This window comes from Danio rerio, chromosome 20 (assembly GCF_052040795.2).
Source record: "Danio rerio strain M-AB ecotype USA chromosome 20, GRCz13ab, whole genome shotgun sequence".
NCBI lineage: Eukaryota > Metazoa > Chordata > Actinopteri > Cypriniformes > Danionidae > Danio > Danio rerio.
Window position 1 is genome coordinate 47,389,085 of NC_141040.1, and position 23,902 is coordinate 47,412,986.

At 36.0% G+C, this 23,902-nt stretch overlaps 2 protein-coding genes and 1 long non-coding RNA gene across 19 annotated transcripts in view; 2 read left to right on the forward strand and 1 right to left on the reverse strand.

Annotated features, from left to right (window-relative positions):
- Nucleotides 1-2,737, forward strand: part of LOC147839443 (uncharacterized) — an 837,962-nt gene extending 835,225 nt beyond the window's left edge. The window contains exon 2 of the long non-coding RNA XR_015519156.1: nucleotides 361-2,737. This is a non-coding gene — a long non-coding RNA (uncharacterized LOC147839443). The remainder of the gene's footprint in view (nucleotides 1-360) is intronic.
- Nucleotides 1-23,902, forward strand: part of efr3bb (EFR3 homolog Bb (S. cerevisiae)) — a 1,037,141-nt gene that overhangs the window by 321,520 nt on the left and 691,719 nt on the right. The gene's annotated exons all lie outside the window — the stretch shown is intronic.
- afdna (afadin, adherens junction formation factor a) overlaps nucleotides 1-23,902 on the reverse strand; it is a 229,510-nt gene that overhangs the window by 104,381 nt on the left and 101,227 nt on the right. For 15 of the 17 annotated variants that reach the window (XM_087297202.2, NM_001442528.1, XM_087297205.2 and 12 more), the window contains 8 exon segments: nucleotides 21,908-22,068; nucleotides 18,810-18,970; nucleotides 15,691-15,848; nucleotides 12,878-12,971; nucleotides 12,133-12,270; nucleotides 8,071-8,112; nucleotides 4,550-4,644; nucleotides 2,620-2,873 (listed from right to left, as the gene is read on the reverse strand). In XM_087297202.2, the coding sequence (XP_087153328.1) occupies nucleotides 2,620-2,873; nucleotides 4,550-4,644; nucleotides 8,071-8,112; nucleotides 12,133-12,270; nucleotides 12,878-12,971; nucleotides 15,691-15,848; nucleotides 18,810-18,970; nucleotides 21,908-22,068 (1,103 nt within the window). 17 annotated transcript variants of the gene reach the window in all.

The window sequence follows — 23,902 nt, forward strand, 5'->3', positions numbered from 1 at the left end:
GAATCAAGATCTTTAAATTAATGACTGACAGACTTATCTGACTCCCTTTGCACAAGTCTGATGTGCTTTAAACATATTACTTGTAGTTAAATGCTGCTGTTTGACATATTTTTGGATTTTTATGTAATATAACTAAAAAGTGTTTTTCTATCAAGATGCTATTTTATTTAAGAGTTTGAACTTATTGTAATTTTTTAAATTTCCTTTTAAATGTAAAGGTTACTTATGTCAAACATACTTGTCAATATAGTTTTAAATGGAAACCTTTTTTCCAAAGACTATAGAATACACTAGATGCGTCACTCGAATGCGAATGAAGCCCTGCCTACTAATATAGGAGCCAATCATCGATCACTATAGACCAGGGGTCACCAACCTTTTGGAAACTGAGAGCTACTTTTTGAGAACCGATTAGTATGAAGAGCTACCAGTTATTAAATAACACATTTTTCTTAATTTACTTTTAGTTATATGTTATAGTTAATAATATTCATCTTTGTGAAGACATTGATCATGTTAATGATTTCTCACAGTAGTTGTCAACAATGATTTAACAAGGTAGATAAATATCAATATGCAACTCTTCATTTGTCTGAAATTGTTTTTAAAGTTTTTTCAATATATAACAAAGTAATTTTCAAATTTACACCAATGCAAGAATGATTCAAAAAAGAATACCTATAAAAATATTAGATGCAGCTTTCTCATATGTGGTGCTATGGTGAGCTATTTTCTAGAACAGGCCTGCGGGCAACTCATGTGTACCTGGCGGGCTACCTGGTGCCCATGGGCACCATGTTGGTGACCTCTGCTATAGACTAACGTTTCTCCAGGGGAAAGCTCAGATCAGACATGTGCTTTTACAACAGTTTTCTGGTATTGTAATTTGTAGGAAACAAACACAATGCACAGTCAGTCCTGTCAAACACACATCACATGATAGCAACTACTCAGTTGTGAATCACTTCAGAAGAGCAGTGCGATCTTACGAAGCATTATTCAGAGGATGATCATGTGTAACAGGACCATAAATAAAGTTGGTGATCTTGTTCCTTTCATGTGTGCATTAGCTTAGGCTACCTAAACAACTGTTATTTTAGTTTATTTGAACATTTAGAAATGAATCTTATGTGACGGTTGTTGTTTAATTTAAATGTTGATACCAAAAATGTAATGTAATCTTAAGCTTGGCAAACAGTTTAGGAGAATTTTCTCCATTCAGACAGAATACCGCCAAAGATGACTTGCCTTAAAGGGACTTTGCTTAATTTAAATGACAACGAAAAAACATTTTCTTTACAACTAGCAGAAATAAACGTTTATATTATTTAACCAAGATATGTGTCCAAAATCACAAAGACTGCCTCTATTATTTGCCATGAAAGCAAAAAAAGTACTTTTTAGTTTTGGTTTTGTATACTTATACAATGCGATAATTTGTGTCGAGACTGCCGCATATAATTTCTAAATGAACGCGTTTTAAGCACATTTAATATGATTAGATGATTCACAAAGAAATTAAGAATAGACAGGCCTGAACCAGCAAAGTTACCAAAACACTCAGCAAAATATCCTTTAATTAACATTCCATTATAGAAATCAAGACATATGTTTATACATTATCACCTCTTATTATAGATCTACATCAAGTCATTTTGACATTTTAGAATCGATTATTTCTTTTAAGAGACTGCAATAACTTTATTTTTGTGCACTTTTATCCTTAACTAAAACTTAAATAAAGTTCAATTATGTGATACTGCAGGAGAACACCTTAGCCAAGTTAGTAGCTTAAAGTTGAGCTAATGACTTCTCTAAAGGGTAGCTAGACTATAGTGTAACTATTTTAAAAAGTAAACCAGCAGGCTATTGTTACAGAGAAGCTACCCAAGTCTAAAATTCCACTTAACAACAGACGGTTCATTGTGCTTCACTGTCCAAGCTGCTCAATAAAGCACTCGTCTGCTGACTATTGTACAAGTTCAAATCTTTCTGATCACAATCAGTTCATTCCAATATGAATCTTAGCAGCTGATATATTGGCTGCTATTAAAAGAAAAACATCAGTGTGAGCTCATCTAGAAAAATCTTAAAGGCAGGTGCTTGATCAAGCCAAACGCAATCAATGAAGTAAAAAAAAATAAATAAATAAAAATTCGGCCCACTTCCACTTCAGCTCTTAAAAGACAAATTTAATTTGACATTTCAACCAACATGGACTTCAACAGCCGGATTTTTCAATCTAGACTCCTTCTGAAAACGTACTACTGTGAACATTTCTGGAGAGCGGCAAATATGTCCCAGGATCAACGTTTTTTGCAGTTTTTGTTTTCATGAATCCACCAGAGGCTGCTGTGTACGCTTTTTAATATCTCAAATTTCTCTGACTGCAATTCACACCTGCTGTTCTCACATAAATCCACTAGAGCCAACCCTAAACCCAACTGATAGTGTTTTCAAAAGCACGATTAACCGGTTTTAAAGATAAAAAGCAGCCATACATTTCTCCGGCTACATAATTTGCAACATCCAGAAATGTATAAAGGGCTACATTTTCACAATGTTGAGATTTTTGAGGCTTTTGCTATTAAAAGAACAAAAAAAAAAAAAATGTCTCACCCTGATTTGTGCCTGCCTTTCATCATGGGCCCGGGGTCTCTTTTGGACATGCTCTGGTCATAACTGGGGTCTACGAATTTGAAGACGTGAGTTGCTCCGAACTGGACGGTCACCCCACTGCGCAGAACTGTAGTGTCAGCGATCCGCTGTCCATCCACAAATGTCTCTGCGTCCATATTGGCTGGGGTTATGGTCACCAAGCCGTCCGCATGCATAAGGTCACAGTGATGAGGGAGAATCCCAGGCCCAAACAGCTGCATGAGGATCAAGCAGAAGAGAAACATAAGCTATGCTTCCATCCACCTATTTTTATGCACATTTTGAATATAAATCGGTTGATAGAAATGCTAAGATGCGCATACATTTTAAAAAGACTCATAAAAAACATATGCTCATTACAGAGTAGGATTAACTTTTAATTTGACAGAAAAGATTTGCATAAAAGATTAAGTTTTCGCTAAGATGAACACTTTTACCAAACAAATTTCAGTATACACATTAAAAAGGTCAAGTGATTTAGTTATAAAAGATTATGTGATGATAAAAATGTTTGTGAAAGGACAAACAAGCAGGCTGAGCACATTGTAAAACATCTGAAATGTTGCATTGTTCATTCTAAAAGCCAGAACTGTTTCAGTATTCTTGTTATTATAATATTATTTGCCTCCAGAATAGTCAAGAGTGAAATGCCACCATGCATTCATTGCATGTCAGGATTGTCTTCTAAGCTGCAAGTCATTTATTAAATAAAGAAATTCCATTTTTACTGTTAATATCTGGCGCCAGTTTATCAAAAATTGATGATTTTTGTCTTTGATTACTAGGATGGAAAGTTGTTTTATTCGCACGTCTTTTATTTGATATTCCAGTTTTTGCGCACAAATTTAATTTGCATCTTTGCATTTTTGTTTGGTTAGATTTTTGTTTTATAGTGAAGCAATGATTTTGCAATTTAACCGCCATGACTGTCCAATCAGAATCAAGTACTTAAGAGAGCTGTGTAATAATTAGTTATAACTAGGCCCACATGGAATCTGCTCCCACAAAATTCAGCAAAATACCGCAGATTTTTAGCCCATCATTTTTTTCGTTTACTTGTGTAAAGTGTACATTTATATTTATTGAGTTTTTAAAATAATCTCAGTAATATTATTGACTAATATAAAAATATTGATATGTTTTTTTTTCAATACAGTTTGTAAAGTAATGTTTTCTGTCTTTTAGTAGATATATTATATGAGAGTCCATTTGTTTATCAAATAAAGTGGATCTAATTGGATTTGCATTAAAAACATTAAATACAAGTTAAAAATGTATTACTTTTTAATCTATATATTAAGGTTTTAGTAATGATACTTCCAAAATCATTCCGCATAAATCTGCAAATTTTTAACAAAATTCTGAGCAGAAATAGCAAAAAATGTCAGCAGATTCTGTCTGGCCCTAGTTATAACATATTCACCATGCAATATGCAGACTAAGGTCAATCCATTTTAAGTGCAGTGGGTGTGGAGTTAGTTCAAGACTATGAGCTTTATTTCTTTACAGATCTTATACTTACACACGAAGATATTATAAACACCAATAAAAACATGCAATGCATAACAACAACAACAAAAAAATGAATGACTAAAGGTCAGGATGATTCAAAGTACCAGGATGAGCCTGTGCTATTAGTCTCAGCGGTTGTTATCTAGAAATAACACCTTGAAATGTCATGACTGGCAAATTAGAATCAAGTATTGAAGAGAGAAGTAATAATTAGCTATAATGTTTTCCCCAGGAATGATCTAAACTATGCATGCACTGCATTTTAAGTGCAGAAGGTGTGGTGAATATTCAAGACTATGATCTTTTTTTCTTATACAAGCACGTGCAAAATAAACACCAAGAAAAAACATGACAAGGCCTCTTTAAGAGTTTTGATTACCTGGATGTTTCCATCTTCACTCCGGTCAGATCCGACCTCAGTAACGCTGTGCTGTAGTCTGTAGAGTTTGGGTTTGTCCCTGGAGTCGGAGCCATCTGCAGATCAGCCACACAGCAGTGAGACGCACGTTTGTGTTTTCTGCTTTTCACTCACACGCTATTCAGAAAATAACGCAAGCATGTGCACGCCTGCACAGCCTATTACAGTGTCACTTCTGCGCTTTAGGCTATGTAATTATAGACACATAAAACTACATGTTTCCAAATCCGTCCAGTCAATGGGTTCACTAAACTACAGTATAATTAGGCTGCTTTCCTCTGAGATGCAACTCCTCCAGGAGGGTTTTCTAGGGTTGTACACAGCCTGCTAATTAAAGCACTGACACTAAAAATACACTTCTATGTTCAATAGTTTGAAGTCAGTAATGTATATTTAAAATAAATGCTTCTGTTTAGCAAGAAATTAGTCAAATAAATGCAGAATCCAGAGTTCCCATCAAAATTAAAGGGATAGTTCACCCAAACATTTCCTCAGCATTTACTCGCACCCAAAAATTTATTGATTTCTTTCATCCATTAAACGCAAAACAAGATGAACAATGATGGGGAAAAGCAGCCGCTAGCTACATTTCCATCCACCTATTTTTAAGCGCATTTTGAATACGTGCATAAAAACGGTTGATGGAAACAGCAATATGCACATACGTTTTGAAAATGCATATGCGCATAACGCAGTAGGATAAACTTTTTATTCAATAAGAAAACATGCACATAAACTGCGATGGAAACACTTTTCTGAGCAAATTCCAGTATGAGCATTAAAAAAAGATTGAAAAATAAGAGATCATCTGATGATAAAAATGTGTGTGAATGGACAAACCAGCAGGCTGAGCACACTGCAAAAACATCTGGAATGTTGTATTGGTCATTCTAAAACGCCTTAATCATTTCAGTCTTAGTGTTATTAAATTATTATTTAGCACCAGAATAAAGAGCTTCTGTGCTCCGCGTCTCATGCCTTCAAACACCACCTTGCGGTAACTGTGTCAGGATTGTTTTCTGAAGAAGTAATTTATTAAATAAAGAAAAATTACACGCAGCTTCTCTTACTGCAGCAAATTCCGTTTTCACAGTTGATATTTGGTGCCAGATAATCAGGAAGCGACAATTTTGTTCTCATGACTCGTTGCTTTTTCCGCAAGTCTTTTATGCAATATTCCAGTTTTGTGCATAAAGTTAATTCACATTTTTGGATGCGAATAGTTATTGAGATCCATAGTAGGAACACAACAAACAATGGAAGTCAATAGACTTTTTTTGTACCCAACATTCTTCAGTATCCCACCTTTTGTGTCCAGACAAAGAAAGAAAACAATGTTCTTGCAAAAAATAAATAAATAATGAATAATACATAAATAAATAAAAACTCTTCATATGGTTTCAGATTCTACATTTTCTTTTCTTGCAACAATTTAGAATACATTTTAGTATTCAGCGAAATCATAATTTAACACAGTGATTTCACATACAAAATTATGCACACAATTAAGTTAATGACATCAAATGACTTTTGCAAAGGAAATTGGAATCAGAATTCTTGGAACTTTCAAGAACAATGCACTTATTACAACAAAAGAGTAAGCTGTAAATGATATGATGTTAGCTTTATATTTTGAATGTTAAGATTAATAAGATGACTGGCAATGAGAAAGTAAGCAAAATGCAAAACACAAAAAAATTTTAATTATAAACTTTGAAAGATGCTCATACTGGTGATAAAGTTATTTTTGTGTATATATTTTATATATACACAGTTTTCACTGGTGGATTTTAATGGCATTGAGTTTAAAAAAAGAATAATAAAAAGTTTCTTTAAAGAGCCCCTATGATGCATGAGCTTCCATGCAGTGTGCAACACAGCTGTAAGTGAATGACAACATCCAGGTGAGGTTTAAATCTGAAACTGCACCATGCACCATGTTTAAAACTATTGATTCTTTTCAGTCGACAGAGTCAGATAAATGATTCGTCTTTTGTTCTGATCTTTTGCCAGCAGGCGGCGACGTCAATACAGGCCATCGCCAAACATGAACTGCCGAATCTGGTAAAACGTGAGCCCTGCGAGGGATCATGGGATTGATCATGATGCGAAGATTACTTTCACTGAGAGATGGCAAGACATGCGGCTGTGGGGAATAAAGAGTTAAAGTTCATTTCCACAACAATACCACAGTTTACAGAGTGCTGTGTTTGTTCCTGTCATTTTTCTGATGATTAATACAATAATCTACCCTGCAGCGCGTGATTCACCGGCCGTGTGTTATTATTGTTAAGAAAGGAGCAGCAAAAACTACTTATGTGTAGGACTTGGTCAGTGAATGTTACACAGTTTATATGGACCAGTTTCTTCTTCCTCCAGATCGTGTAAGTGCTTCTCCTTCCTACTCAAGCTGTAAGTGGGATTGAAATGGTTGTCTTGTCTTCTGCAGTTTGCAAAATACATGTTAAATTGTGTGTTGTATCTTGGAATCGCTCCGCGTGGCTTATAAACGTTTATCTGTAATAGATCAGTGCTTGTAATGCATCTCTCAGGTTAAATCTCTATGAGGCTATTCACAGTACGTCCAAAACCAGGTTGAAAACGCAATGCCTGCTTTCTTCTTTAGCGATTTAAATACTTTTTGTGCTTGTGAACTCCAGCTGTTTGTTTCTATGGCCACCATCAGCTGTTCCTCACACATGCGGCGCGGTGATTCTTTGAACTTTTGCCACTGTGTGGATTACTACTGAATGTGTATCGCTGTTATTACTTGGGGTTAGGCTTAAGAATAGAGTATATGCTGGTGTTTAACTGCATTACTTTAATGCACCCCTGCATTGTGCTCGCACATACTTTGTGTGTGTTGCTTCATAGCTGTGGTGGACGTTTCTCTCTGTCTCGCTCTCAACACAGTTGACCAATCACAACAGACTGGGTCATCAGACAAATCAGCCCAGATTAGCTGCATGCTAAGGAGTGGTTTAGGAACAAATGAAACGTTGAACTAATCATATGGGATTATTAGTTAAAAATAATAGCATATTATAAGACAACGAAAGTGTTTTTGACCTTGCATGCATATCTGCATATTAGCCTGTTTTCATAGACACCTAAAACCAAAATATGACCTTTTATAATGCATAATAGGGGCTCTTTAAAATATGAATTCTTTGCCACTGAACTGTGGCATTAAAACATTAATATTAATAAAAAGTTGATTTTTAATGTATGTCCTCTAACCATAAACAAACAGTAAGATATTTTACAATAACCCAAGAGTTTAATGTGAGCAAAACTGATAAATTTGTACAAACACAAGAAACAATGTGCGATAAAACTAAAAGCTTCAGCAGAATATACCACATCCCTCAAGTGCAAACAACCTGACTGTGTAAATACACAAGCCAGTTTTGATCAAGTTTTGTGCGATAGAGAGAGGTGGAGCTGGGGCAGGGTTACGGGTGCAGGCAGGTTTGTGTTACCTTCATGATGGCGGTAGTAGTAGGCATAGTGACTCCCTCGCCCTACGACGGGACGCATGCACAGGAGCCAGGAGCAGACAGAGCGGCGGGACACACACCAACAACAAACGAGAGAGAGAGAGAGAGAGAGAGAGAGAGAGAGAGAGAGAGAGAGAGAGAGAGAGAGAGAGAGAGAGAGAGAGAGAGAGAGAGAGAAAGAGAGAGACAAAGACGAAAAATGCAGCAAGAAAGAGAAACAGCGCCATAAGCAAGTGGTCAGTCTGTCTGTCAGTTGGCACACACACTCTAGACATGAGTGAATATGTCAATCAAGACTACAACTAAGGCCCATAATGTATTTTCTGAGCCCTCATGATCACTTTGACACCGTATCTACACCGGATGACAATATTACACAGAAGCATAAAGCTGTAATCGATGCATTTTAATACAAAACAATGTACACAATGTTAAAAGTTATTAGTTTGATTTGTACTCATGTATATATATATTGATATATGGCATGTGTGTCTTTTTTGTGCCTATAATACAAAAATAACTTAACATATTAATCTTACTATTATAATTTAAAACACAATGTAAAATGTTGCTAATTTAATTTGATTTCTGGCTTGGATTTATATATTTTCTTTGCAACTATAATTTACACATAAGTAAACAAATATTAAGGAAAACTAACAAAGAAATTCTACATATAGACACATAAAACACGCATAAAAATGTTAATAAAAGTTTAAACTAGAAATAATTAAAAACTGAGAATATAAAACAAAAACTAATTCACGTTGCACTTTTCGTCTCATAGATTACACCCGCAAATGCAGACTGGAAATACAAACACGTTTTGCATACCGCTGTGTTCCAAAGTTTAAGCTTGGTGAACTCTGACCTTGAAAATTGCTTCACGTGATTTTCTGAGACCAATAGAAAATTAAAACGAGACCCCTCTGTACAGAAACAGAGCAATCACTCGCTTCATCAATGTCTAATCATCGTCTTTTATTTATTACAGAATATTGCATGCTCAATTCTAGCATGATTAACAATTAATAAAATCAATAATATGTATTTCATCAGATCTTATATACATCTTTTATTTTATTTTCCTTAAATAGCTTTAGTATTGCTAAGTATACATACATATTGAATAATGTCAAATAACACAATACAAAGTAATTTAAACTATATTGAAATGTAAACACAGCCACTTAAATTATGCCCCTTTTGGCAAGATATAGAATAAATAAAATATCATTATTAATCAAGGAAGTTTCAGCTCGAAATACTCTACGGATAATGTTTTATAACTCTTTAAACTGCCCCTTTTAGGGTTTGATCCTAATTGTGCCATTTCGGTGACTGTTGCTTTAAATTCAAATGAGATTGTACTCTTTTCAAAAGAGGGCGGAGCTATACACAGCCATGTGTCGTATGGGACTAACGTCCTATGCTAACGAGGGAGAGATGTCACTAATGGGCGGGGTTTTCCCCCTCTGATGACATGTACTGTACAAAAGAAGAATGGCAATCAAAGTGTTTCTGCAGACTGTTTTTATCAAGTGTGATTATAAAAATTTTAATTAATCAATTTTCACCATTAGAATATGATTATATTCACACTGTGGTGCCACACAACTGTGTTTAAACCCCTTATAAATGTTATTTTTGCATAATACAGTAGGTCCCCTTTAATTGTTGCTGATGTTTGATTTGGTTGGTCAATATTCAGAAGTGCTGTAAGGCTTTAGCACTTTTACAGCATTACGTTTTTTAAGCTGCAAAACTCAACGTCGATGACTTCAGGTGTAGACACAGTGTCATTACACATCCAGAGAATTTCTACTCAAACAGCAGTTAAAAAGCATTGGTTATAAATGCAGTGACAGGGTTAGTTTAAGGCCATAGCAGGGAAGAGCAGTGGGCAAGCAGCAGTTAGACTGAGAGACAGCATTAGTGAGGGTCAGGTCTACCAGTAAAACATCGTAATTTTACACTAAAACACATCAACTTGACTGAACACTGTGCACACTGTCAAAAATTTGGTTTCGGCAAGATTTTTACAAATGTTTTTAAATCAAGTCTTTTCTGACTAACAATCTGTGTTTATTTTACATCAAAAAATACAGTAAAAATCCATTACATTTGTGAAATATTATTAAAATTCGTATCGTATGTAGTTTATTTATTAATTTAAATATTTATTGGATTATTTTATAAGAATAACATAAAACAACATTGGAATTGCTCAAATGAATAGTTATAATAATCATCATAGTAGTGATACTACTACTACTCTTACTACTACTACTACTAATAAAAATAATAATATAGCTAATAAAAAGTGTACAATTTTAATTTTTGGTGTGATTCAACGTAGAATTACTCCAGTCTTCAGTGTTACATAATCCTTTAGAAATCTGTTGTTCTTATTGGCTCCAAAAATTAATTCTTATAATTATTACATGTCAAAAACATATAAGCTGCTTTAAAGGTTTGTGAAAACTATTATACATTTCACTTTTTATGATTCTTTGCTTCCAATGATGTTCAAAACCATAACAGATATTTGAAATAATAAATATATATAAATTTAATATTTTAAATTAATATTTCTGGTTATTGTGAGCTGGGACAGGAGAAGGGAAAACCCTAAATTTATTATTTCTAATTTTAATTTTTACTTTGTTATTGCTTTGTTATTGGTAGGAGCAATAACAAAATATAAATTAAATTTAGAAATAATAAATTTAGGGTTTTCCCTTGTCCTGTCCCAGCTCACAATAACCACAACAAGTTTTTAACAAGAAATAACAATGTTTACTTTACAATTAAATGTCTCAGAAGTGCATATTTTGGAAGGTAAACCAGGCCAAAATAATAAACAAAAAGACCACTAGCTTGCGAGGGAATAATATCTAAACTACCTGCTAAAAAAAAAAGAATCCCAAATAAAATTACAGCAATCTTCTCTTTCTCCCTCGCTGCCACAAACCAAGAGAAAACAGGATTTTTAAATTACTATTGGGGATTCCAAACCTACAGCTTCAATTCTCCAACAGAAATATATAATTTAATATACAAAGACACAGACACACACGCACACACACACACGCCAGTTTTTTAAGTCGCCTTACTAGTACTGGGTTAAACCCCCTTTTGCAGGAGTGGTAACCGGTGTGGTCTTCTGCTGCTGTAGCCCATCAGCCTCAAGGTTGGACGTGTTGTGTATTTAGAGATGCTCTTCTGCATCTCTCGGTTGTAAAAAGTGGTTATTTGAGTTACTGTTGACTTTCTTTCAGCTTGAACCATTCTGGCGATTCTCCTCTGACATCAACAAGGCATATGCGCCCACAGAACTGCCGCTCACTGGATATTTTCTTTTTCAGACCATTCTCTGTAAACCCTAGAGATGGTTGTGCGTGGACTTCTAAATGTTAATCACAGTTTCCACAAAAAAAAATATGAAGCAGTTCAAAAGGTTCCAAAGTTGAGAAAGATAACAAATGTTTTTGGAGCAGCAGATCATGATATTAGAGTAATTTCTGAAGGATCATGCATCACATCCACTTCAGAAAATCCATCTTTACATCACAGGAATGAGTGCAATTTTATATTTCGTTCAATAAGAATTAATAACTAATATTAACAGACCTAAAACTAATATTATTTCACAATTGTATATAATTTTACTGTATTTTTGATCAAATAAATGCAGCCTTGCTTAGCTAAACAGTCTTTTTTTTTAATATTAGTTTTTGATTGACAGTGTATTTGAAGGGGTCTCACTAGCTGAATACAGTGGTCCAAACAGTGAAGTGATTTGTTGGCCACAGCTCTACTCAAGCGTGAATGTCAGTGGGCAATCGGTGAGCCGCTCTTCACAGCTGTCACATCAGTGCAACTGAAACTCTAGCGCAGGCTTAGATCAGCATCACTGATCCAGGAATCGCTCTGCTACCATTTGGAGGTGCACAAAGGCCTTTGTTTCTGCTCTACATCTGCAGGTAAGTGGATGTGAAGTCATTGTGCATGTTTATGTGTGTGTTTGTGTATGTGTGTCACCTGGGCTCAGCTCCACCAGGTAAGGCAGTTTCTCAGGAGGAATGGATCCGTGCTGCGGCCCCATCCGGTTGTCTGGCTTACGTCCTTTCCTTGGAGCGTAATCTGGAGGACGCTTCTTCAGCTGGAAAACTAAGGCCTCTGTAAAAATCAACAGCTTTGATGTAATAACACCTTAAAGTCAACAGGGGGTGATATAGGCTGGTAAAAATTATAGGTTTTTCCTGCTGCTTTTTTTTTATTCAAACACTAACGAATTTTGTTCATATTCAGAACACAACTAGTTTGAAATGTTTAGTAAACTCTGAGATATGTCTGTACCTCTATTGAAAGATAGTTCACTCAAATGCTTATTATTCAGGACAATCTATTTGAAGCAAATCAGGGTCTTTTCAGCACACTGCAACTTCTATGACAAACAGATTTTATTTTGCCTTTTTTATGAAGACTAAAACAAACAAAAAAACTTGGATTTCAAAGACATTTCTGACTGGTTTGAAAAGACATGAGGGTAAGTAAATTACTGCAATCGTCATTTTAGGGTGAACACAACTTTGCATGCTCAAATATGTCAAAGAAATAAAGAATAGCTAACAAAGGTATCTTCAAAGGTTTGGAGCCAATAAATGTAGAGTTTTTAAATAAAAAGATTAAACCATTTATGATTTTACCTTTGAACTTAATTTACCAAATCATCACAGTAGAATATTTACTGAGAAGACAGCAGAGAAAACAGTGTACTGCTGACCTTTATCACTCGTCCAGTCTCTGAGGATCTGCAGAGGACAGTCTGTGTCATCTAATATGGTCTCCTTCACTGCTTTATCATTTGCATGAATCACCTGCAATAAACAAGAACGCACACACATTTATTTATACGACCGGTTACAAAAGTAAAACATTTTAAATTGTACACAAGTTGTAGTGACAGAAACACTGCATACACAATGTACAGGCTGTGTATGAATTTCAAATCGGTAGGAATGATGGGAGACAATGTTATAAATGCATGCTCCTCTCAGAAACGGGATTGGCTGATTCCCTAACCCTAAGCCAATGTTGATGCTTTTAAACCACTGACTGAAAAGATTAAGACAGGATGCTTCAAGTACCTCCTGCTCTCCTCCTCTACACTTCCTCCTCATCCACACATAGTTAACGTCAGAATTATTAGCCCTCCTGAATTTTTAGACCCCCTGTATTTTTCCCCAATTTCTTAAGAATTTTGTTCAACACATTTATAAACATAATAGTTTTAATAACTCATTTGTAATAACTGATTTATTTTATTGTTACCCTGATGACAGTACAAAATATTTAACTAGATATTTTTCAAGATACTAGTGTTCAGCTTAAAGTGCAACTAGGTTAATTAGGTGAGCTATTGTAATTAGGCAAGTCATTGTAAACCAATGGTTTGTTCTGTAGACAATCAAAACAATATATTACTTCAGAGGGCTAATAATATTGACCCTTAAAAATGGTTTTAAAAAAATAAAACTGCTTTTATTTTAGCAGAAATAAAACAAATAAGACTTTCTCCAGAAGAAAAAATATTACAGGAAATACTGTGAAAAATTCCTTGCTTTGTTAAACATCATTTGGGTAATATAAGAAAAGGATGAATCATTTTGACTTCAACTGTACATCTCTATCTGACACTCTGTACAGTGCAGCACACAGGACACCTACAACTGCACAATTCAATTACTCTCAGTTGAAAAGGTGAAGCAGATGTCAGATCCTGGCTTTAATCTGGAGGGCAAATCGTGCAGCGGCCTGATGAAATATGCTGGATTTGATAATAGGAAGAGGAGGAGGGATCCACGGAGAGGCGCTCAATCAGCTTAATAACTCCACAGTAAACACACATACACATCAACAACAGAATTGTACAACCAGAGAATAATGAAGAAAGGTCCATGCGTTTTCTGCAAATGTCTCATTACTACAATGTCATGTTTATTAATTATATATTTTGGCTTAACTCAGCCACATTTTAGTAAAACTCCAGGCAAATGCATATTGTACATCATTATAAATATTTTACTAGGAAGCTACAAAATGCAAAAATCCAGCCAAATGCATATTTTTCATAAATCTAAATAGCCAACATGTACACTTTTATAAGAAATGTTGATCAATAAATCAATAGATAGATCATTACTTATAATGCTAATGTGTATAAAAGAAATAAATTACTAGCAGTTACAAAAAAGTACTAAAAAATTGTAATAATAAAATAAAATAAAATAAATAAAAGCAAGGAATCTGCTGTTTTTAAAATCAAATTTAAAATTGTGGCCCACCGCTCATCTTGACCAATAGACGAACTACCATGTTTGTAAACATTCAGGATGCGCGTGCATCGAGTTTGCAGAAGGTTGCAAAAAACAAACAGGAGAGCTAGCATTTACAGCGAGGGAATGACTTCCGATGTGGTACAGAGTTTGTTGTTGTCTCAGAAATAAGGTATATTGATTATATTGATTAGCTTATATTGATATATTATTTACATAAGTGGTCCCGAACCTTTTTTTCACCGCGGACTGATCAATGGATGTCAATTTTACAACGGACCGGTGTGGGCTGGTGGGGTGGGGGGTAGGGGGGGGGTCTTCACGTGAACACAGCTGCTGCGCTCGTGCATCCAGGTTAATCATGAACAACTCAGTGCGCATGCACTAGTTGCACTATCGCGGTCTGATTATGTTTCAATCAAGGTTTATATACATCAAATACATAACATCTGTGCCAAACATTTCAACTGACGAACATATTAACAATAATACCACCGTATAGCCGAATTAGATGTATGCATTGGCATGTAACAGCCCTAATGAGTATGATTATGTGAAACTCCATATAGATACATATTGCAAGGATTTCGGGCACTTAGTTAGAGATGCACGCACACATATATGCACAATCCTTAAATACTCTGCTGATTTGGACTCTATAATAGCTGTTTTATAACTTTAAACTATCAACAACCACCACTGAGCTATATTCTAGCGATCGTTCTCCCCGCTCCGTGGTGGATTTTGGCATAGTCCATTTCACGTGAGATGGCGGGGGTGAGTGGAAGAAACCAAGTCGCGGGGGGAATATTTTCTACAGAAATAATTTATGATTTCTTATGTGGCCCGGTACCAATTGTTCCACGGACCGGTACTGGTCCGCGCCCCGGTGGTTGGGGACCACTGATTTACTTAATGCTTTTAGCATATTATAACAGCTTGTTACCCAGTGATAAGCACAGTTATTCAGCAAAATTAACGCTAAAGTGAGCGGCGTTGTTCTGACAGGTCCATTTGCGATAGCACCCTCCCAATGGACATTGGATAAGACAAAATGGTCAAGCATCCACCCCGAAATATACAATCTCATTAAAGCTCCAAGTGATTTTACAAGAGAGAATTTAAAGGCCTACAAGTCTTTAAATGCTAACAATGATTAAATCCATCCTGCGGATTTTTCAAACATTGTCAGACAGCCCTGCATCTTGAGAATTCTCAATGAAAAGTAATCTACTCTGTCTACAACAGTGTTAAAGCTTACCTGGGCGATGCAGTAGTCTCTAGGGTTTTCCTTCTCCAGGCCATATTTTTCCAGAGCCTCGGCCACAGCAAAGTCAGCCATGTCAGTAGTTGAGAGCAGGATGGTCTTGTAGGGAATGTTGGGCTTCAGACTATCAGCGTAGATCCTCAGAGTGCCTCCTAAACAAAATTGGATAGAAGAGAATTAAGAGTTAATAATGTGGATAAGCAGCAGACCTCTATAATTGCAGAGGCCAATTAATCAGATACAGTACTTGAGCTTTAAGAGATTTTCAGAATTTGATGCTAAATGATGCCAATTAACAAAGTTGCTTCATCAACCTTGTGTCAGATCCAAGGTCTTAAAGGTAGACGATATATTGACAAGGACAATGGATTAGCTAATACTTGGCATTTCAAAACACTTACTGATGGCTAGGCCCACACAAAATGTACACGAGCAGAAATCCGCCGATTCTTGGCCCATCATTGAGTCTACTTAATTACATGTGTAAATGTGTGTATATTTATTAATTTCAGTAATATTGACTAATATGAAAATGTTCATATGATTCATTTACAATACACAATAATTGAACACGTCTTTAAGTAGATATAGATTGTATGACTTGGTTTGTTTAACAATAAGTGAATCCAATTGGATTTGCATTGTAAACATTAAATAACCATAAAAATGGCATCATTTTTTAGGTTTCCTCTGGGTGCTCCAGTTTCCCCCACAGTCCAAAGACATGTGGTACAGGTGAATTGGATGAACTAAATTGGTAGTAGTGTGTTTGAATGTGAGAGTGTATAGGTATTTCTTAGTAATGGGTTAAGGCTGGAGGAGCATCCGCGGCATAACATAAGCTTAAATAGTTGGAGATTCATTCCATTGTGGCAACACCCGATTAAAAAGGGACTAAGTCGAAGGAAAATTAATGAATGAATGTTTAATTTGAAATTATGAATAATCCTTTTTTTAATCCATGATTTGTGAGCCCTTTTTCAATAAATAGGGGTGTCACACCAGAGGACAACAAAACCTAATTTTATAGTGGTTGCAAAAAAACATTTAATTTGTTAAAAATTCTGTAACAAAAACTTAACAGGCTTCACAGTAGCTTCAGTCAAACGGTCTTGAACAGTGTCACATGATTTTCAGTAACAAAATGTTTCAAATTCCAACGTTTTAAAAAATATACAGATGAAAGATAAAAGATGGGCAATTATTAAAATAGCCACTAGTAAAATTAGGCCTATGGTGTTTATTAATGATTTTACAATTTTCCTTTTTATTTTTAAGAGCTGTAATTCTCACAAGTCAACCCATAGGACAGTTTTGAAATTCTTCTCAAAAATGAAATAAATAAATAATATTTAAACACAGCAGTTTTTATAAAAAGAGGTCCAAGGATTTTTTAACCATTTACTGGATTTTAAATGATGCTAATACTAATTATATTAATCGTTGCACAACATAATCACAAATTTATTGTTATCGTGTTTATAGTATATGCAATACGCTTACAGTAATCGCAGACGTGTGATAAATGACATTTAATTGATGCAATGGTTGTTTATCTTAATTTGACCAATCAGATGGGGCCATACTATCTTTATCCCCGTCTCCAAAGTAGTTGCTATTCTGCTATTAGCTGAAGGTGAACCCAGAGCTAAAAATAAACACTATTGGCGGGAAATGACAAAAGCCAATAAGAGTCAGAATATCTGCTGAGGTTTTCACTCATTCATAGTGAGACTAAACGTTTGCACATTGACAGTTTTTAGCCAGTTAATTAGACCTGTAATTTTTTTTACCTCTTTTTTTAATATCATCAAATAAAAACAGATTTAAAAGCATAGCTAATAAAAACAGACTTGTTAAATAAATATGGTCATCGCAATACTCTATATAGCATAATTATTCAGTTTCATGCAGCCATTCAATTTCATCATATGTGACAGTGAAAATGCAACGTCACGTCAGCAACCCAGTAGTGTCCAATGTAGGCTGAAGGTCTTTATTAGCATGGCAGCGCACACAGCGTGAGAACTCAAACGTCCCCAACACTGGGGCCTAAACCCATCCGCGTGCTTGACTAAGCCTCTTTAACCAGTTCACACACTGCTTAACACTTCCCAGACAGGGTGAACGTGATGAGTAACTGGGAGACTGTTTGTGCCACACTGAGGATTTGCCTCTGGTCTAAACCCTCTGCAGCAGACAAACGTTATTATCTCGATTACATAACCGTGGAAAATCTAAATATCTGTGTCTGTCCTGGAGAGAAAGGCTATTTTCGGTGTCGGTGTAAACAGAGCTATAAAATATAGTTTTATGTCGAGGTCTGGAACTGTTTCCTGCTTTAAAGCTGGTTCTGAAGGTCTAAACAAGTGCAAAGGAGATGCCAGGGCTCTGGTTTAATGCTCCCATTATAAAATTACAACTTTCGCTGTGCCATGCAGACATACCACTGACAGCATAGCCCAGGGAGACTACTTTTTTTTTACAGCAAATGGTCTCTGAATAGACATGTAAAGGATCAACAATCGGTAAAATCATTCAGAATAATGAACAAAAATTCTAATCATTCTGCATTACAGCATCTTCTGGAATATAAGAGACATATATCTAAAATTTGAAATGAGCTGAATTATTATAGCTGACATATTTAAAATGCAATAAACATATTGCATCGAGTCCTGGTTGGGTCAGTTGGCATTTCTATGAGGAGCTTGCATGTTCTCCTCGTGTTGGCGTGAGTTTCCTCCAGGTGATCAGTTTACCCCACAGTCCAAATACATGCACTACAGGTGAATTAAATAAAATGAATCGGGCGTAGTGCTTGTTTGTGCGCATGTGAGAGTGTATGGGTGTTTCACAGTACTGGGTTGCAGCTAGAAGGGCATCCGCTATGCAAAACGCATGCTGGAATAGTTGGCGGTTCATTCCACAGTAGTGACCCCTGATGAATAAAGGGACTAAGCCAAAGGAAAATGAACGAATGGATACATTTTTAAAGAGTTTTATGACATTATTATTATGGCCAGAGGAAAAATGGTTAAGTCTGGTTATTCTCAAGGTGTTTTTGCCTTTACTTTCGTCAATTGGGGAAGTTTGTAATCGTTAATACAAACCTGAGTCGGGTCGACCGTCTTCGCTCCGAAACTCCTGCATCCTCTTCTCCAGCTTCTGCTGTCGCCTTCTTTTCATCACCACCTCGGGGTTAGAAATGGTCCTTGTGAAACTGGTCTCCGGCATGTCTTTATAAACCTCAGCTGCTAATCTGGAGTTCTCTCTATATCAGGTAGACAAACAACAAAAGTGATGTATTAAAAAGGCAGCCAATTAAGTCAGACAAGCTAGCACAGAAAGAGAAATCTAAAACCTGTTTTTTTTTTTTTTTTTTTTACAAATTATTAAGACAATCAAAACAAAACAAAAAGATGAGTACACTAGATACTCTAATACAGGGCTTCTTAAAGCCCGGATTCAGACCCAGAGACAATTTAATCCAGACTTTGCTCCATTGTTTATTTCAAGAGAAATACTTGTTTGTAAGAGATTAGGGTGCTTTCATACCTGTAAAAGTCTTTGCTCTCAGAAGTCTGAAATGTTCATATGCGTTTTTTTCGTATTCATGTGTGCACACAGAGTCCGATGCATAATAATAAATCCATTATGAAAAAACATTTCGGACTCAGTTTAAGCAGTGATAGGCCTAATTCCAATTCTACCCCTTAGCCCTTCCCCTTACGAACACCCCTACCCCTCGTTTTGCGCGTTCCTGTGAAGGGGTAGGGGTGTCCCAATTCGTAGATACCCCTTTGAACAAAGATTTTTCAGGACCACACTCGAAACCAAGGGGTAAGAAAATTTTCCCAGAATACACCAGCCACAGCAGCACCCGGAAGTAATGAGATCCACAAATTAGTATTGTTTGTCATTATTATGATTTTTTTTTTTTGCAACAAACAAGCATATGTTTTAATATATTCATAACCGCGTTCGTGTTTTACCATCACGCTTTAAAAACAAAACACTAAAATAAAAACAGCTAAATTTCAAGATCAATAATCCATATTAGGAACTCCGGTATAGCAGTCCCACAACATTCTGACACTCGATGACACTCAAATATCCTGTCAGAAAAGTCTAGTGGCTGGGAATGGGCTTTTTACATTGTCTGCTATAACGTTAATGTTGTTTTTGATGTGTTTACATAAATGAATTTGGTCACTGTGTAAATGCACAGTATAGTTATGAGCTTATTGCCACAGATCATTATGATAATATATGCCTTCAGAGATTTCCTGAAGAAAAACACCAAAAAATAGCACAACTGGAATCACTACAGCAGTCGCGATTGTCTGATCTCATGAAGCAAGAGATCGCCATGAAATATGATGACGTGTGCAGGTGCTGTAGTGCTGTCCCAATTCTATAAAGGAAATTTTGAAGCCCTTCCCCTTCACACTCAGTTTTAAGTGCCAAGGGGAAGGGGTAGGGGTACAAAAATAGAATTGGGATTGGGCCCTCTTTTCTCCAATGTAGAAAAAGAGGAACAGGCTGCATATTGTGTTCGTCCAATACTGCATAAAGAGGAAGGAGAATTCAGCTCATTATCAAAGAGCTGCGCTACGATTATCCTGGAATGCAAAGTTTATTTCAGGAAATCAGTGTAACTTCACACATTCACGTATATAAACAAATCTTTACTTATCCCTAAACATTATAATAGATGGCGGCTGCGTTGACATGTCCAAGCAACGGACCGAATGTTTTCTATTATAATGTCTGTGGGCAGTCCATCAAATGTATGAACACATACACGTAAGCACGCAGGCATGAACGCATGCACACATACACACACACACACCCACACACACACACACACACGCACACACAGCAAACAGCGGCAGAGCAGAGGTACGTCAGTCACTAAATCCAGTCACAGGTTCTCAACCATCCGCCAGATCCTGCCTTTATTTTATGCACTGTGTAAGTCATAAAGTTATCTGTAGCTCAAGTGATGGCATTCTGTATTTCACTTCTCACTTGTACGGTGGCTCTGAACTGTCAAAACACCTCTCAAAGCGCTTTTTCGGATGGAAAAAAAATGATTAATAATATATATATATATATATATATATATATATATATATATATATATATATATATATATATTTAATTTCAGGAAAAAAATAAATAAATCGAATCAAGTTTAATTTATTTGATGAGGAATGAAGGTTTCAGAGGCAGTGTGTCAAAATGATTCTCAGTCACAACATGTCGAATTTATTTTTTAACTTTTTAACTTTTAAAAATTTTGGACGGAAATTTCGGATCCGATGTGCATTAACCTTAAATCAATTGTTTTGTTCTGAAACAGTGATTAAACTTGTTACAATAGCCCCTTTCACGCAGTGATACCGGTAAATTTCTGGAAAATTTCCGGAACGACTTTACCGGTATATTGAAAAAAGCGCTGTTCACACAGGCGAGGACGTTACGGAAATTTTCCGGAAAAGAGCATTCACACATCCATTCCAAAATACCGGTAAATTCTGACATCATTCACCACAAATGAGCTTTAAACGGCTGCGCTTGTATTTGTAAACATTTGACTACATTACAAACTCTGTGGATGATCAATATTGATAACAACTTTCGCAGGATCACTTTCGCATGTCGAGATGTTCATAATTTGTGCGTGTGCAGGCGCTCATAGGCGCACGCAAAGCTTGAAGGTAAACAAACAACGGCTTATCATAAGCATCTCATCGATGATTATTTACACAGTTGGCATTAAGAAGAACATATAAACGTGATCAGACTAACTTCTAGCAGCTAAATGTGTCTGGAAAAATATTCAAAGGCTTTTATACTCACAAACCGCGCGGACGTAAATGCGTCTGACTGTTGTGATTGGCTAAAGCAGACGTCTCACGTCAGCACGTTCTAGACGTGCACGCGCTTATTACAGGAATCTTCCTTCTGCGTTCACACAGCGCAGGATTCCGGCAAATTACCGGTAATGTTACAACTTCTCTTTCCGGAAAATAGCCAGAACGAATTTACCGGTATTTTCAAAAAGGACCTGTTCACACATACAACCTGTATGTGTGAAAGGGCTATTGTTGCTCTTTATTCTTGTGAGTAACCAAATAAAATCCTTTTTTTTAATCGACTATGGTCTTTACATGTCAGTCTGTCATACAAGGCCATTCCTCACCCATCCTCGCGGTTCAACACATGATCGTCTCCATCTGGGATTCTGGAAAAAGCCTCCTTCTCCCTCTTCTTCTCTTTCTTCTTCTCCTTCTTGGACAGTGTTCTTTTGAAGTTCTGGATCACCCCCTCTTTCTCCTTTTCAGGACCGTTTGTCAGTGTTCTCTGATGATTGAAAGAAAAATCAATGAAAAAGAAGGAAAATGCCATGGGAGTATATTAGGTTATGGCGTGATCCACATGGAAACTAAATGAGGAATTGCGTAGCCTCCCCCCTTTTATGTTTATAATGTTTTCAATTGTATTCACAGTTTTCAATTGACTTGTTTTGCCCTATTAACTATCATTGTACTCTAAAGGTCTCGTGAATTTTTTTTAAAATGTGCATTTTTTTATTCAACGTTTGATGTTATGTTCACTGAAAAACAAAGTGAGGGTGGGGCATAGAGTAGCCCCTCCCCTTTTTAAAAGCAGCCAATAGCGTTTTGTTTTCATCGCAGATCCGCCAGTGAGTGGTTGAGCTCAAGCTGATCAAATGAAATGCGTCCTAAAGGGGGCGGGTCCTGTCAGATACTGGAGAGCATTTGATTGGTAAAGATTTGATAGAAACTGAAGTATAAGTTTACGTGAATATAACCGTTGATCCATTTAGGGAGAAGTGACAAACAACAAGCTTTAGATGTTTGTATCAGTTTAATATCTTCAATATGCCAAATTTTCCATTGTTTTGTAGCACATTAGCTTATAGATCTCCTTAAAGTTAGTTAAAATTCAGATATTTAAATAAAAAAGCTATTTCAACTGGACCTTCAAAGCAGCAAATGTCTAATGCTGAATTATGTGGAACAATGTGTTCCTATTGACTACAGCTTTTAACACAGCTGTGGATTTTGCAATGTATCATAGGAACCACTCCAGAATTTACAGGGGGATTTCAAAATATTGCATTAAAAGAGAATAATAGGAGCCAAAGCAAGGATCGCAGAGTTCAAATTCAAGCATCCTGAACAAGTTACTTGACACGAGAGCGGCCAGAGAGATGTCACAACACCACTTCAACTCCACATCCTCAATAGCGAATAAGCAGAACATTTCAATTCACCGCTGATATAATACAAACAATTTGCCCTATATTATGAAGTGATGAACCTGAATTGCTATTTGCATGCTTCTGATCACACTCATCCAGCTCATTTTGCAACACGAGTATTTGTGTATATTGTTTTCTAGTAAATGCACAAGACTTTATGCTATAACCTTAGACTTTAAAGTGTACCTATTATGTAAAAATCACTTTTAAAAGGGGTTTAAACACTGTTGTGTGGCAACAGTCTGTGAATATAATCAGCTTCTAATAGTAAAAATGTATTAATTTAATGTTTTAGAATCACACTTGATAAAAACAGCCTGCAGAAACACTTTGATTGACATTCCCCTTTTGGGCGTGTCATCAGAGGGGAAAAGCCCCGCCCAATAGTGGCGATCTCTCCCTCATTAGTACAGGACGTTTGTCATGCTTTTGAATCTGCCGCTCTGCTGAAACATGCATTTGTAGCTCCGCCCTCTTTTGAATTTATTTGAATTTAAAGCAACAACAATTAGAATCAAAAGCCTAAAAGGTGGAGGTTCAAAGAGTTTTGTTTTTGTTTGTTGGTTTGTTTAAACATTGTTGTCTGTTCTGCTTGGCACAGAAAGGAAATATGTATTTAACAACAGTACCATAAATATAACCATATAACAATCACATCATTTATGACAAAATTAAAAGAACATTATTTGTGGGGAATTTAAACTGAAATTTCACATGGGATGCACCAAATTTTCACTACAATTATAAGTCGAAAATTGCATGTTAGGTTTTAAATTAACAACTGCTTGCATTTTAATGACTTGGATTGCCAGGGTTTGTATTTTTAGGGCCTGAAATTTAACACAGCTGTTTATTTAAGCCTATCCGTTTATGTGTATATTTCAACTAAAAACATATTTCAAACATGAT